The sequence below is a fragment of the Trachymyrmex cornetzi genome, unplaced genomic scaffold (genome assembly GCF_001594075.2).
Source record: "Trachymyrmex cornetzi isolate Tcor2-1 unplaced genomic scaffold, Tcor1.1 scaffold104, whole genome shotgun sequence".
In the NCBI taxonomy this organism is placed as follows: Eukaryota; Metazoa; Arthropoda; class Insecta; order Hymenoptera; family Formicidae; genus Trachymyrmex; species Trachymyrmex cornetzi.
The window spans coordinates 743,654-761,564 of record NW_017295587.1 but is presented as its reverse complement, the minus strand read 5'-3'; the positions used below and the strand labels follow the sequence as shown (position 1 = coordinate 761,564).

General features: G+C 35.2%; 1 protein-coding gene across 2 annotated transcripts in view; it reads left to right on the top strand.

The window, feature by feature from the left end:
• Nucleotides 1-8,912: 8,912 nt before the first annotated feature.
• Trim9 (E3 ubiquitin-protein ligase Trim9) overlaps nt 8,913-17,911 on the top strand; it is a 122,120-nt gene continuing 113,121 nt past the window's right edge. For both annotated transcript variants that reach the window (XM_018504504.1, XM_018504501.1), the window contains exons 1-2: nt 8,913-9,692; nt 14,389-14,664. In XM_018504504.1, the coding sequence (XP_018360006.1) occupies nt 9,204-9,692; nt 14,389-14,664 (765 nt within the window). In that variant the 5' untranslated portion in view covers nt 8,913-9,203. The remainder of the gene's footprint in view (nt 9,693-14,388; nt 14,665-17,911) is intronic.

The following is a 17,911-nucleotide window of genomic DNA, read 5'->3' as shown; positions in this document are numbered from 1 at the left end:
ATTTTATTGGAACAAAAACAAATTTATTGTGGCAAGTAATTAATTCTTTCAATCAATAAATTACAGTTCAAGAAAATGTGTTTACTTGAAACAAGTAAATTTTTTTTCCGTGGAAGTTATTTGTGTTTATACAGTTCAATTGGGCGTGTATTTTCATAACACTTAAATAAAATATGTAATAAATTAATACTACAAAACTACTTAAAAATCAGAATCACTTATCACGCTTTTTACTGCAACATCGGTTGTCAAAGACCCAAACTGATATATAAAAAATGGACAGAATTTTTAAAAGGGTGCTTTCCATTTGACGACAAGTCGTTCTATCTTTGTTGACATTCAAAGAGTGACAAAGATAGAACGATACTTGTGTCGACTTGTGTCATCAAATAGAAAGCACCCTTTATCTCTTGTTCTAATTTAGCATGATATAGATTGTACCTCTTAATAACCACTGAAAGCGTAGCTTAGGCCCAGTTTCACAACTGACGGTTAATTCTTAACCGAGGTTCAACTTATTCATTATCTCTTTCCAATTCTAGAATTGGAAAAAGATGAGAAATAAGTTCAATCTCGGTTAAGAATGGTTCAACTTATTCATTATCTCTTTTCAATTCTAGAATTGGAAAAAGATGAGAAATAAGTTCAATCTCGGTTAAGAGTTAACCGTCAGTTGTGAAACTGGGCCTTAGTGCTCAATAACTTCGTTCATTTGTACGTTAAATTTAATATATCGATAACATATTAGAGCAATTTAATGATATATTGTATCTCTACGGAAACTGCTTGAAACTAAACTCTCGAATAAAACGTTTCTATGTAGTTAAAAGACTGGAAAGCTACAAGTTGAATGATTTTCAATATCTATCGAAGATCGCGATCGAGAAATATAATAATATTACTTCTTACTATGTCAATGATGTCTTTTTATTAAGTATCGCATGGACCTCAAAGTCGACTATACGCTCGACTTGACCTCGTAACATATGAGTTGTCGTTATACATGATATCGAAAGAAACGAAAGACGACGACATGGTAGATATTGTTTCGCCGAGGTTTCTCGCGGTGATAAATGACCGTGTCCACGTTTCACGGTTCCTCGTTGTACGAGAATGTATGAACGCGTACGAGAAGTCGGACGGTCGAATGGCCGAAGAGTAATTGGCAGTTACGCGATGGACGTAATCCGATTTATCATTTGACGAAGAAAACGGGGTAATATCTCCGCGGGAGATAACATTATGCTTAACTGGAAAGGAATATGCACAGTAAAAATTTCCCAATTGCCTGCATAGTTCGTATATAATTCTCTGGAACTGATCCTTCGGTCTATATTGACGTTTATTGGATCCATTCAATTGTATTCTTTGTCACAAATGAGTAAACAAAGTTATATTCGGTTAAGGGTTTAATAATATTTTTGTGAATTTTTATTTGCATTTTAATAAATTACTAATTGCTTGCGTTTTAGTAAATTACTAAAAATTCTCTGTTTTGTGCGGTGCATTTCTAGCAATTTACTAAAACGCAAGCAATTCAGTAGGAAAAATGAGGAATGTTAATAAAGCCAGCGGCATATATATATCTTGTGCCGCTGGCTTTATTAACATTCTTCTTATATCTAATGAATAATTATCAGTATAATATCGTATGGAGAGATTTTTGTAGCATAGTATAATTTTATATTCAAATTCGGTACGTAATTTGTTTAAAATATTATAATTCGATAAAGCATTCTCATGAAAAAATCTACCTACAAAATAATTCTAAGATAAGCTGAATTGAAATGAGCTACATCTTTTTTTCTAAATAGAAAAAAATATTACAATACTAGATATAACTAAACTTAAAATATTTTATGTGATTCAGAAATTTTATCTTTACAATATTAAATGAAAATAGATTGAGAAATGTTCAACACACACGCAAATAGAGAAGAGGGCTATATTCATTCAAGCTGAGTCTTTATACCTAATAATAGTAATATATACGTGTGAATTTTTACAATTTCCAGTTCAAACAAACTACGCGTTGATTATTTGTTTTGAAACACAGTCCTAGATTGAAGCCGGAGTATGTATTACTCATTAAATTCGTATAAGCAATTTACTAATGCTGATGAACATCTTTAAAACATTGAAGAATTTATTATGAAAAATATCATTTCAGTCGGGATTTGAATTTGCATCTCCCTTTCTCGAATACAATTCTCTTCACTCATTGAATCTTTTTCAGTCCATTCTCATTTAATAATATATATTCTTTATGTTACATCTGCAAAAAGAAATTATTATTATTAATACGGAAAAAAAAAATTTGCTAAAACAGCTAAAAACTTTATTGATTTAGCAAATCTACAGCCGTAATATAGGCACAGCCAGTTTTCTATGTTAAAGTAGCAAATTTGTGTAGCTGAATTAAATTAAAGATTGTAACTAATCATATTTGTTCTAATAGCATAGCAAATTTGTTAATACAGCAAAGATAACTTTCTGAAAAAATGAGTCTATTATAAAGGTCAACATTTGTAACAAAACATGTTAACGAAGATAACGCATACTTTTGCTGCTATAATATAATGAAGAAACTTATTACATTAGCAATCTTCATTGTAACAAAGAATTAGTTGCTCTAACAATTCAAGTTAATTAAGACAACAAATTCTGATAAATACATGATTTTTATTTTAATACGATAAAAAAAATGCAATTCTTGAATTATTGAATAATACAACAATAAACGTATATACAATTTTTGTTTAAAGTATTACTTAAACGTATTAAGCTGGCTCTTCATAGTACGCAGAATGCGGTTGCAAGGTTAGAACTTAATCTAACCTAATTATACGTCACATATAGACTCTGGACATAAACACAGGATGCACTGAAGTTAAATTTTCGCGTTCTACGTTCTGCATCTTACAGTCGAAAATATGTGTGTTACGCAAGTCACACTATGTCTATAATTTTGCAACTTGAGACCCGCGTTCAGCATGCTATGTAGATTAAAATATGTATTGCAAACACATATTAAATTAGTTATTTCAACTGAACTAATTTGTTGCAATAACAATGATAATATTACCAAAGATGAGTTTGTTATATGAGCATACTGATGACTGCTTACAGACAAAAGTTCTTTGTTGAACCACCAAATTTTCTTAATTACAGATGTTGAATTCGCGTAGGAAGCTATAGCTTTGCTGAATCAGCAAATCTATTTTTTTCCGTGAAAATAAATTTATATTCATTCTTTTTTATACGAATTACATAATTTTATTTCTTTGAAATTAATTAGTGCCTTTTAATTAACACAAATTAAATGGGTTTCATAAACCCAGCGTCAGTAACTGTGTTTTGACGTCAACTCCAGAAGATTAAAGACACGTGCGTCTGCAACACATTTCGCTACGCAAACTGCTTGATTCGCCAAAAAAAATCCTTCGGCTTCAATTGCCCGTACCTCGAGGGTTATTAACGGCCGACTAGCTTCATCCAAAGAAAAATCGATAACACCAAGTTATCTAGAAATGAATCTGTAGACTTTGAACCCGTGACAGGAGAAAAACACAAGCCGTGTACAAAGCCAGCCATTATTTGTATCGCTCGCATTAATATTTCATCGTTCTAAAATGCAACTCGTGCGCTTTCTAAGCAACGCCCTTAATCTCGCCATCTATAATCCGTGTACGCTCGTAGTATCAGGAGCATTATTTTCAAGGCACAGGCACGCCCGCGCGTGGTCGAGCGGAGATATAAATAAACGATCGCTTAATAGCGCTGGCACGGTGCCCGGTAAACAATTTCGATGCGGTGGTGATCTGTGGTGTGGTTTCGCGATATTAGCGGTACGTTTCGTTATTCCCGTTTCGCGGGATGGGCCGGGAAAGGGTGCATTACGCGAGCGAAGCTTACGGTAGAGTTTCACGGAAGTTCACCCGCGGGGTCTCCCTGGGGTCGTTCACCTACACGAATGAAGAGCGAATCCGTTTGGTTTGATTAAGGAGATTTTTCATTTTCTGATCAACTTGTGGTTCGGATTAACCTGATGATAATGTAAAAATGTAATATTTTTTCGCAATAAGTTCTCTTTTTTTTTAGTTTTTTTAATTTAATTTAATTTAGGGGGAATTGTTAGTGTTTCAGATTGATTGTGTTGAAAGTCCGGAAGTTATCAGCATTGCACGCAGTCGTGTCGATGAAATAAATTTATTTAATAAATGCATAATGCAATGTTTGAAACATCTAACTTTGATTGTAATTGGCTGTTTTATATTATAGTAAAAATTGTATTTTTCTAGCTATGGTTAAGCTCTAAATTGATGATTTTGTAGTAAATAACTTTTAAAGTTACCATTATAAAATTATTTAGTGATTAATAGCTTAAAAAAACAATTTTTACATTATTAGTATCAAGTTAAATGCGGTTAAGTCTACCAAAAATTAACCAGACAACGAAAAACTGAGCATAGCACTTATTTCTACCAATGTAGTTTAACTTTAATCTTGATTCAACTAATTTGATCTTTTTCTAGTTCTAAGAATTGAAAAAGAATGAAGAATAAATTGAATCGAGATTAAAGTTAATTTACAACAAATCAGAAATAAAAATCTTAAACGGTCAAACTGGATCTTTAGTGTTTAAATAATTCCACCTGAATATATATACTCATATCCAATCCTGCACACTGTGCGCCGAATTTAACTTTCATTTAAAGTCCAAACTGGGCATGTATTTGAAATACTTTATTTCAAACACAGTATTTACAATACAAGTGTATTTTGTATTTCGGCGGAGCACATGAAAGTATTACGTATGTTGTATTTAAAATGGAACGATTTAAAAGTTTTTGGATTTTTTAAATTCAAAAGTAAAATTGATTGCCAATCTTAGTATTTGAAATACAAAATACAATATGTTTTTATAAGCTCCCATCGGAAATGGCCAACTCTGTTTAAAGTTAATCTATATTGGTTGAAGCGGCCATTACAAAGAGAAGTTTCAGCCGAAGAGCAGCGTAAATGCGAGTGATTGCACGCAACTGGCTGTACCGCATACGAATCGTGTCGCACCTGGCTGCGGTATTATATCGAGCCGGTATCTAGGATCCCTGCCCTTTCCAACCCTCTGTCCATTGTCCCGTTCCTTTCCCCTCTGGAGAACCGGAATTCTCTCACGCATCTCGCCGTGGCAACGGAGAAACTGGCTGTCTTTCCGTTTTATTATCTCGTACGTCAGAGCGAGATACTTCTGTCGCGACGTCTCGCGAGAAGGTATTGTCGTGAAGTTACTTGCGGCCTGTAAGAAGTTATCGCGGATATATACCGCAAGTACTTCATTCTTACTAAGACGATTTCAACGTCTTCGTTGAAGTGAGAATGTCGTAACTTTTATTCAAATAACCATTTTCTCTTCCAGCCGAAAGAAACGACGAGTTCCTTTATAATGAGTATTTGCAATCTAAACTTTTCGTAATTAAATATTGAAATAGTTCAAAGATACTTAAGATATACATAAAGATTAATTATACAAGTACAATTGCTCATTTCTCTCTCCCATGAAAGAAAATATGTATCTAAAATAGTTACAAATTTAATTAATACGTTTTAATTTCAGCTATGGATATAATTGTATAATAAATGTTTCCGGGCATACATACATTTGTTTTAGACGAAGTCTGCGTGCTGGATTCTCGAGTGGCCTCGATTAAGTGCCTCGTGTAGGCGCGTCCCTGAAATATGCGCTCAGAGCGTGAAACCGGTTCCATATGGCGAGTAATTTCACAATATACCTAACATAGTTCGTACGAAAATAAGACTTACGTTAGAAAGAAATGGATTCCCATTAGGGTTGAAAGCGAAATAAAAATACTTTCCATATTTGAAGACACCTGCTAAAAAATTATACTATTTATACTTCCAATTACATCTATACAGAAAAAATTTATATATACATACATACGATATATATTTCATACATTCTACAAATAATTATTCCTGTTTAAAAATGCTCCGAGTACTAATAATCAATAACGTTATAATTAGTTACAGACACTATTTTAAGAGTACATTTACAAAGTACAGAGTAAGCCTGTATAATATATTTCTCCCCACACAGAAAAAATTATTAACAGCATTAATTAAACTGGAAATAATCTTGTTGATTCAGTACGTTCCCCCACAGCTCAGAAGTTTGTAGCAATTTATAGCTGCAACGTTTGCAATGGCTGAGTTGAACAGAAAAAGTAGCTTTGCAACTGTTGTAAAATTCTCGAATATGATTGGTTTATACATTTAGATCCAATGAGTAACTGTAAAGGGCAAGACCAATCATATTAAAGAATTTCACAACAGTTGCAAAGCTGCTTTTTTCGCTGAATGCAGCCAATGTTATTGCTAAAATGCAATGTAGTTGCAATATCGTTGGAATGATTAGTGCTTTATGTCATAAAGTTTTGACCTACAAAGTTTATGGATTATGCTCTTGTTTTAATAAAACGAGTATTTATATATTTGTTTCACAAATGTCAAAATTTTATTGCATGATTAATGTAGAGTAACTATAATCTCGCGGTTTAATCTCGGTTTAATTTTTATCTTTTAAACATTAGAAAATGGTAAAGAGTAAATTGAATCGAGATTAAAGTTAATTTACATTGATAGAATCGAACATAATACTGTTATTGAATGAATAAGACTACTTCCAATTGGATCTATCATTAATACAAAATTATCTTTTTTCCATGAATATACAGTATTAAAAAATTTGTTTCTTTTAACGACATCTAATTTTCATTATTTGACTTTCTTTACGCAAAGTTTTCGATTTTAATTTCTATAAAATGAACGGGAGTCTCTTAAGGAGGTCGTAAGGGTATAAAACATATATTAATATTACGCTTTAAACAAACTACATATATGTGAAAGTTGTGTTATAACATTTTAAGGGTATAAAACATATATTAATATTACGCTTTAAACAAACTACATATATGTGAAAGTTGTGTTCATAACATTTTGTTTTTATTGAGCAACACATTTTTATAGATTATTTATTTTTATAGATTATTTATTTTATTTGATATTAGTTTTATTGTTATAAACAAAAATTTTTTAAATAATAAAAATCTAAATTAAAAAAAAAATATTTTAAGCAGGTACTAAAAATAACTTGTGCAAAGTTTCATTGAAATTCACCAATTAGTTTATAACAAATATTTTGTTTATTTACTGAACAATTAATGTCTGTATCTTAATGTAACTTTACATAAATATTTTTGAATTCATAAAGTACTTATACAAAAAAATTGAGATTTTTATCATTATTTTATATTTCTATATTAGAGTACAAATTTAAAAACTGTTATTTTTTATTGAAATAACTTTTGATCCAGATGGTCAACTGTCTCTAATTTTTTTGTATTACTTTTAAATGCAATTTAGAATAATCTGTAATCTTTCCAAGTAATTCTTAACATATTGCATTTGCCTTACAACCTCCTTAAACATAGTTTGATACGGACTGATACGAAAAAGATGATATAAAGTTGAAACAAGTCTCTAAAAAATTGAAATAAAAGGAGTACACGCTCTTGCGTCGGAAGTCCTAACCATTAATTTGGATCATATATAAACAAATAACACTTTATCCTAAATAGTTAAATTTCTAATGTCAAATTACACTCAATTTGAGTTACTTTCAATTATCGCCATTACTCCTATTCAATATATCGTTAATTTAACTAAAATAATGAAATGAAACAATTTAATTTAACTCAAGGAAATGTATTAAATTTGACTCAATGAATCTATTATTTACTAAATGCATACGTCAATATGGATAATGTTTATTTCAAAATTAATCCTAAAAATGGATTGATTTTGACACACATAGAAGTTAAAAATAATAAAATTCATTGAACTCAAAGAATTGGGTTACCATTGCTCCTTTAATATCTAAGTGTAGTTAAAACAAGTTTGGGAACCTCGTCTTCGTAAAGGATCCTTCTCGACACCTCTCGTTCCCCTTTACGATCACGCTCCTGAGTGTGCGTGGCCGCGGTGCGCGACGGTTCTTTGACTCGGTGCCGGGAGTCAGTCAACCCGGTGACGGCTTGCAGGCTGCGTGTTGCTGGTCTCTGCCAAGCGTGGTCTCCTCGGTGCTCACGAGTTCGAGCCAAGACGACGCGTGCGTCGCGTGTGTATGTACGTGTGTAAAACCGTCAGATATCAACGTGCGTGGAGTTGCATACTGTCCCCGAGCCAACGATCTACCAGCGGGATCAACAATCGAGTCTCGGTGATTTCAACGTCGGGATCGCCGTCACACGTGAGAGAAAACGCGTCGAAACGGACGCCGGGCGCATCTTCCGAAAAATGCAAAAAGCCCGCGATGCGCGCGGTCGACAGGTGACACGTTCTCGTTGAAACGTGGAAGAGATCGCAGTCCGCCCGTTGTACCGTAAAGTGCACTCTATTTCACGATGCATCGTCAACGAGCGCATCGGTGAGCGGACCGAGGGATTTCTGTCGGCGCGATCGATACGGATCCGTCGCGCGTGTTTCCGCGCGCGATTGTGGGATTCAGATTGCGAGTCTGCTTGCGGTACTTGACGATGAAACTAGGAAGCATGTGCGATCTCTGAGCCGAGATCGATCTAAATATAATCGACAGTTGAGTTTTTCCTTCGGCCTGCTTGGAAGTTTTTCTCATTCGTTCCACGTCGACTGAAAGCAAAAGCTCGTCGATTCATGTTCCACTAGAATCCTTTTGAAGAACATCTGTATGACTCCAACTCTTTTGTTGTGTTCGTTTATTTTTTACAACCTTTTTTACGCGACCCTTTGAAAGCGTCAACAGTTTATGACAATCGCTTTCCGATAGAACCTTTTTTCGAAGAAACCTTCGAGTGTCATTTCTCTCAGCGAATCGGAGTCTTCCGTGAGAAAGTGCAGCGAATTTCGAATACCTCCGTAAATCACTCCGCGTTTTAGAATAACGCAAAGTGTGCGTTCGGTCGCGACGGTGAAAGGAGATCAACGGTGACCTTCGACTGCATCGCCACGTTGTCCGGCATCCTGAAGGAATCCTGCAGACCCGAACGAGGCGATCGAGCGAGCTGCCGCGGCTCGAGAAGATCCACGAGGAACAGCTCACGGACACCAGGACGATCGGCAGACGACGTACCGCCGGTGCATTTGCGATGGAGGACGAGCTGCGGTGTCCCTCCTGCAAGGAGCTGTTCGTGGAACCGGTGCTGTTGCCTTGCTGGCACGCACTATGCCTGGCCTGCGCGGTAAATTTGCAAGCACCGCCGGACTCGCCGCCGGAGTCCACCGCCGACTCGTCCAACGCACCAGGCTCCGATCAGGAGGCCGACAAGTTGTCGATCCTGTCGGAGACCGACTCCGGAGTAGTTTGCAGTAGCACGTCCACCAGCTCGCGGCCAGGCAGCTACGTCGGCACCCCAGGGAACGGTGGCTTCCCGCCGTCCGGTGGTACTCTCTGCCTATCATGCCCGGTCTGTCAGAAGACCGTATATTTTGACGAGGGCGGCGCCCATAATCTGCCCAAGTACCGCGCGATGCAGCACATCGTCGACAAGTACCAGGAATCGCGGAACTCACGGCTGCAGTGCCAAATGTGCGAGGGAGAGCCGCGCGACGCGACTGTCGCGTGCGAGCAGTGCGAGGTTAGCACTTGAATTCTGATTGTAGAAACGAGCATATGGTCGGGATTGATAAACGGGGGTGCGAGGAACATACATGTAAAGCGAAACAGCAGATTGTCGCAACGTATGCGTGATTTTCCCTGAAACGCGTCTGATTAGCTAGGGATTAGGGATTAGGGATTTGACGATTAAATGGAGGAGAATGAGAGGTATTATAATAATAAAGTAATGACAAGGCGCATAAAAGCGACGAATTTTTGATTAGCTATTCGAGTTAGGACGGAGAAGTAATTGGAGAATTGTTGGCATATTAATAATGATTGAATCCTTTGTATGCAAACACCGCCGTATATATTTACGTACGTTTAATTAGAATGAAGAACTTTTTACAAGAATAGCAGGATAAAGTTCTAACCAATTCTATTAAAGCTGCTTGTTAGTTGCAACATTATTATTCTTTTCTTGATTTTTTAATGTTTTATCAAGTATTTTATATTAGTTAACTATGGATACAAACTATTATTATCTTTTATTGATTTAGTTTTTACGCTATAATTTTTATTTAATAGTTTTTTAACTTTTAACATAATAAATATCATAATAACATATTCTGTATCATAATAACATATCAGACGACTATTTAAAATAAATTAAGAAAAGAAGCACTAAATACAATTTAGATCTTGCGCCTAATAATATTATACATTTTTCAGTACTTTCAGTATTTTCGTCAAATGTTTTTATAGAAATATTATTGGATACTAAGATATAGCCTTGACCGCATTTGATGTTTCTTTACTTTATTTGATTTATTCATACAAGTAGTTTAATTTAACTTATTAAGTATTATAATTTATTTAAAATCATGTCAAAAACAAAAGTTTTTTCATATTTATTTTATTTTATTTTGATTGATAAAGAAACTATATAACAGCATGTTGCAATTATGGATTATTACTATAATTAAATTTTTGAGAAATTTGAAGGAAGATATTTTGTGTAGTTAAAAAACTGAATTCTTCTTGTAGCGAATTCCGTTAGCACTTCAAAAGTTAAGTAGCTCGTAGAAGTTTTACAAATTTTTATTGCTAAATTAAAAGAGTGCTAATAACTAATAAATAATAATCTGCTATACCAATGCATAATTGATATGATTGATTTATGAAAAGGACACGATAATTTCACCTTCTAGTAATCAATCCTTTTCTTCGTTTCTTGTCTTCAAGTTTCGACGAATTTTATCTACTTGTAGTTCTAGGAATGTACACGTGTAGTAGAAGTATCTGTACTCTCGGATCAAACAGAAGATCACAAAGTGTGATAACCGTGCGAGCTTTTCATTATTTTCATTTTTCCGCTTTTGACTCCATAGAAAGTTTTTCTCTTCAGTGAGTGTTCTAGGAATGTACACGTGTAGTAGAAGTATCTGTACTCTCGGATCAAACAGAAGATCACAAAATGTAATAACCGTGCGAGCTTTTCATTATTTTCATTTTTCCGCTTTTGGCTCCATAGAAAGCTTTTCTCTCTTCAGTGAGAAAACAAAAAGTCTAAGACACTCATCGGTTTTGTTAAAAATTATATACACAAAAATAAGTAGAGTATTATTAAAATTTTGAAAATTAATATTTTTAATTAAAATCTTAATATAAGGTAAATTTATCAAACATGTAAAGAAAGAGCCAATTACATACGGTCAAAGCTAGACCTTGGTGTTTAATAATATATTTTTATATGCAAATTCTAAATACATGCTCGTTCAGATATATAAACTACGCGCCGTACTATCGGACTTGAAATGTAACTATAAACTGAAGCTGAAATAATATACTGTTAGATATCACAGAAGCAATAGTGACTCTTGAGTTAAATAATATTTTGTTATGTTTAACTTAAACGTATGTTAAAATGTAAATTATTCCACTTCTGTGGTTAGTTTCAAAGTAATTAGCAATGTTCATATATGCATTTAGTAAATAATAAACTAAACTTGAATCGGATTTAATACATTTTTGGATTATTTAATTTTATTGTTTTAGTTGAATTAACGATATATTGAGTATGAGTGGTATCGACTTATAGAAATGATGAGAAAATAATGCAAGTTATTATAATTTCACATTATGAATTTAACAGTGTATCATAACTAAATTGATGATCCGGTCGATTTGATAATAATGCTATACTGGCTCTCAAAAATCTATAAAAAATTTAGAATGATGAAAAAATTAATTGAAAAGTATTTTTGTGTTTTATCGTGGCATGCGATAGTATCGTGCTTATCTAGCGTATTTTATCTCGTCGCAATATAGAACGTGCTTTTGCCGAATGTGATGTTATTTTCGCCAAAGGATAATGTCTAATACGTCTCTTGTCGTTTTCGCTTTTCGATATTTCTAGCCTGGCGCTGATTCGATCATTCTGTAGGAAAACTTCTGCTGCGCCGTAAGATCCGCAACGGCAAAAGTTTCCCAAGGCTACTATTCTTAACGACCGCGGCATCAGTCGTGTTTATTTCTCTTGTGTGCTTTCCTCATCCAGAGGCTCGTTAACTCCCCCTCGTTCTTCCTCGAAGTCCACTTCATAACTTTTCTCTTCGTGATATAAGCGCACTAGAGTCGCTCTTGGCTACAAGAGCCACCGTCTATATCTTTATCGACATTAATATCGGGTATCATGGGTGTGTCGTGTCTTCTGAACGACAGAAATTTCGCTGGTCGAAATTTCAAGTACAAAGAACAAATCTTGTACAAAAGGCGCGGCGAATTTGTTCACTTAACTCTCGTAACTAAACAGATGTTCTCCGTTAATTTCAACAGTCGAACAGATGTGTCAAACGTCACGGTTGTTTATGAGAACAGATATTTCTATCTCGCTTTTAGTTCCTCCTGGATATAATGCAATAAAATACAACGTTGTTTTAAATATACTGCTCTGATTTGTCGAATGTAAAATATAAATACGCTCTCAATGCACTGTTATACATCAAAGGAATAATGGTAAATCCAATCTCTTGGGAGATTGGATTAAATAACAATTTGTTACTTTTAACTTCCATGTGTGTAAATCAATCCGTTTCTGGGGTTAGTTTCAAAATAAATAACTTCCATTATATTAACGTATATGGACTTATTATTAATAAATAATAAACTAAATTTTAGTCAAATTATATTTTGAGTTAAATTATATATAACTCCATTGTTTTAATTAAACTAAACGATGTATTGAGTGAGAGCAGTGGCGATTTATAGAAATGATTAAAAATAACTCAAAAATTGTGGGTATAATTTGACATTACGAATTTAACAGGAAAAAACAGTTTTACTAAAGTACGTATCTAAAAATTTAGTTAGATTTTTTAGAAATTTAAAGACAGATTTGAAAACGATTTTGTTGAATCATCAAAATATTGTACAGAACGTTTAAGTATTGATGGGAATGTTATAAAAAGTTTTAACATTCTAACAATCGGTTTAAGCCTCCTGCATAATTTGTATGATCGAAACAGAATTTTTCAGATTTATATCTAACAAATTTTAGATACTTTAGCAAAACTCTCTCTCTCTCTCTTTCTATGAATATATATTTAAATTACATTTAAATATCTCATAATTTATCTTTAAGATAATTTCTTTTATAAAACCTGAAAATTATATATATCTTCGATTTTGAAAACTACATCTTTAAAAAAAAATGATAACTTTGATCTATTTCTCTAAAAACTATATTTTATTATAATATAATATAATTAAACAAATTTTTCTTAATTTTGAGCAATACAGGAAATGATATTTTCTCGACAATTGTCAGTTCCGGCTCGCGCAACACTTGTTTGCACAATGTATTCACGCAAATCGTCGCCACGTTGCATTCACATAGTGACAAAGAGAGCGATTTTACATTGTTCGGCGTTCTGTTTGAAAAGATCGAGTTACCGCGCTTCGGAGTGTCGCGTCGCATGAAATATCTCGTTGCGCGACAACGTTGTACGCCAATCGCGCATCCTCGTCTCGCCTCCTCTCTTGCTCGCTTTCCTCCAAAGTGTTAAATTTCATTTTCGGCCCTCTCGTGGCGGTCCCTCGGGTATACCGCGTTCCGAGACAAGTGGCGGATATTTTTTCTGTGATTTTACACTCGCGTCTGTCGCGCCGGTCGCTCCTAGGTACCTACGTGGGAAAAAAAGAGAGAATCGATGGCGCCTGCAATTTCATTCGTTGCCGGCAACATTTCCGCGCGACGACAATACCTCGGCTATCGATAATCGAAATGATATTATTTTCGAGAAGGAAATACCTAACGAAATGCGGAATATTTGATGAAGCCGAATAATATCGCAAAAATTGCTTCTAAAAAAAAATATTCACGAAATTAATGTTTATTGGCAGGTTCAGTCTATACTCACTTTAGTATAAATTCGATAAAATTAAGTATATTTGATGCTTGACGTAAAAATAAGAAAATTTTATCGACACATGTATATCTACGCATTTATTATTTAATAAAAAAAAGTACAGTAAAAAAAACGGAGGGAAAAAATTTCGAACGCTGCAGAAACTTTATCAGTATTTTTTATAGCGGCAATTTTTTTCTCTAGACATCCATTAGGTATTCTAAATATTGATGTGTTTGAAAGTGAATATCGTGCGTTTTCTCTCTCGTATTTTAACCTTTCTCTGTAATATTTTGCATATTCGACATTTGGCGATTCTTCTTTCAGGTTTTGTACTGCGACGCCTGCAGAGAGTCCTGCCATCCGAAGAGGGGCCCATTGGCAGCCCACAATCTGGGACCACCGAGAGGCAGCTGGCAATCAAGTGGAAATAAGGGATCTCGACCCGAGGGCACGCCGATCTGCAACGATCACAATGGCGAAGCGGTGACTCTCTATTGCGCCCTTTGCAAAATCGCGATATGCGCTTTGTGTCTTCGTGATCGTCACGCCGCACATCCTCATGATGTTCTGCCGTTGGCCGCTGCTTGCAAAGCGCAAAAGGTAAGTGAATGATCTTGAACGATCAAACGTTAGATCAAAAGACGATTTAAAATATGCATTGAGATTTGAGAGAAAAATTTATTGGCACTTGTGATTATAAAATAAATATTTATTTAGTATTATTAAAAAAAATTATATTAAAATTTAGTACATAAATTTTTTTCTCAATGTACCAAGAACTTTTCTCTTACGCTCTTTTCCGCCAATGTAGATTAACTTTAATCTCAGTTCAACCCTTTATTTTTTCTAATTCTTATAACCAAGATTACAGTTAATCTACATTGATAGAATTCTATCTTAATGTGAAGATTAGATATACACAAAAGTAAGAAAAAGAATCGCAAGAAAGGTAGGATACAAAGATCAAGTAATTTGGATTACCGTCACATCCTCAGTCAACGATCGTGCTTTGCAATAGGCGACAGTACTGGAATCGAAACCTCAAGCGGATAACGCTGGGTATCGTGTCCGGATGGTTGCACGGGGGATAGTAGGGACCAGGAGAATACAGATTTTATATATACTGAAGAATGATGCTGCACTGAAATACGCGGCGCGATAATATATGTATATTTGATGATGAACTCCGGTGCGTAATTTATGTGCCTAGCTGCATGAGCAAAATCCGAAAATAATGGATGATGCGGTGCCAAGCCCGTTAACACGACCAATAATTGAGTTTCAATCTACTCGCTCATACGTATAGTGTACGCACTTCGACGCGCTTGGAACCATAGTTTTGTGTCGAGCTCCTGTTGTTCTATCGCATTTTGCATGCCGCGGGATTTCACGTTTCTATGTGCGAGTCATTAACGGAATCGACGATGAAAAATACATTGCCGTTCTGCTAATCAATCATACGTGTTTGCGCGCATTGCCTCCCTCTCTCTCTCTCTCTCTCTCTCTCTCTCTCTCTCTCTCTCTCTCTCTCTCTCATCAAAATTGGAGTGCAAACGCAACTAAACGGGCGTAAAATATACCACGTAATTGATCATAATTAGATGTTCATATAATTGCGCGGATGATTAGACATTATCTCGCGTAATTGAAGTCGTTAAATTTTCAAACTTCTGCGTATGGAATTATTATTGTATATACTATACTGCACTCTGAGAGAAATAGTTGCAATTATTATAATTTAATAATAATTTATATTAATTCTTGAGACTATATTTATAGTTATTTTAACCATGCAAATATAGTCAATTTTGCTATTAATTTATAGTCTCACATAAACTGCTTGAAGATCTTTAGTTTTATCTTAACATGTTTTTTAGTTATTATTGCCACATAAATAGTAAGTGAATTTAGGGAAATAGTTATACTCATAATGACTAGGGTTGCATTTACTAAATAAATATTTATTTTATTTACAATTTATATCTTCATATTTTAATATCTGAAATTATTGACAATTTATTGTGTTCATTTATTGTATCAACAATTTTCTTATGTTTGAACAACTATCATATATGGTTATTATTAAACGAACATTATCAACAGCAGTAATAATCATAAACATGAAGCTTGTTCCGACCATAATTATTTTACCAAGCAATTGTAGTCACAAATACCAAACACTATTTTCTCAATATGGGTACATAATCTCTCGTTGAGTATATAATCTCTAATCTGCTTTACCTCGCCATCGTTATCGTTCACGATATCGTTAGTAAGAATACATCCACTTTATCGGGAATGTATTTCATAACGCCACAATAGATACGACTCCCAACGACGTATTAATGCAGTACTATCGCACTTTTCATACTTCAAAGCGCCACCGAGCGTTATCGTGTCTCTCCGTTGTCGTCGCCGCGAGATAACACCCGCGCAAATTGCGTACCGACGGCGAAATTGCGGTGGTAACTGGCAAGGGCGATGGTCTCGCGACGATATATCGCCTTTGAACGCGCTCTCGTCTGCATTCTCCCTGGGAATGCAACGGACGGGACAGTATTGCGTACCGGACAGTGCAGCGCAACGACACGATATTCGGGATACGTTCGCGATCGACAGCTGGTTTCGATATCGCGTGTCCCCGTTGTGCCACCCCCTTCTCCGTGTGTTACACACATTGTCACCGTTGCGTTTCGCCTCTCCAGGCCGGTCGGTCTGGACGCCGACACCTGGTCACTTCCTGACATATGGAACTCGCTCGCTCGCCGCGTTGGTCTCCATCATCCGCCGGGAATCACTTCCTCCACGATTAATCTGATAAATTGCCCGCACGGCCCAGTCAAAACCGCCTGACTCCAGCAATTCCGTAATTGATTGCCGTCGGACAGGCGCGTGGACGTTCGCTTTTGTTTGCACTCGCCACCCATTGTATCTCGAGACCTGATGTGTGTACGTGTATGTGTGGTCGACCTCTGTGTTAAAGATCGATAGAGTTCGCACGCTGTCAAGAAAATCGCCGTGTTACGATGCTCTAATCGTCGTCATCCGGCTGTGGCGTACGCTAATCGCTTCTGGCGAGTCGATCGAGGTCGGTTCAATGAAAACGAAGAATCGCTTCAGGGTTTCACGTTCATCTTGTATGCACTCTGTTTACGGGATAAATATCACATTTCAATAACTATTAACCAAGCCTTAAACCAAGCTTGGGTAATAAGAAATTGATATTCGGAAGCTGTGCAGAAGTTGATATCAAATTATGTTGTGGCTACTGATCATGAGAATTAACATAACCACCGATTGATCTTAAGAAAGCACATGTGCCCGTTTCTGCCAATGTAGATTAACTAATTTAGACCAGTTTAATTTATTCTTTATCTTTTTCTAATTCTTAGAACTCGAAAAAGATAAAAAGTAAGTTGAGTTAAAATTAAAGTTTACATTGGTATAGAAATAGACAATGCTCCCTCTTGTGTCAATATTTGATTGGCAGCAGACGAGAGTAAAGCCCATGGCACACAAAAAGCTTAAGCAGTAGGACATAAGTAGTAAATCAATATTTTGGATTTGCTTATATTATTGTCTCGCGGTTTCTACTGTGATAACTTGAACCATCTACATAGAAGTAATATATAGTATAGTATAAGCTGTAAACCTAGTAATCAACCAATTATAGTTAAATATTAGAAAAATAATCGATTATGACTGGTCATTTTCTCATGGCTCACTGCATGTAAGGTAAACGTACCAATTTCTGAACAGCTTAGAAAAGACATTCAATATATAACCAATTTAAAATACTAAAATAAGCATATCGGTAAAAGATTTTGTAATTATTTTAAATTACAAC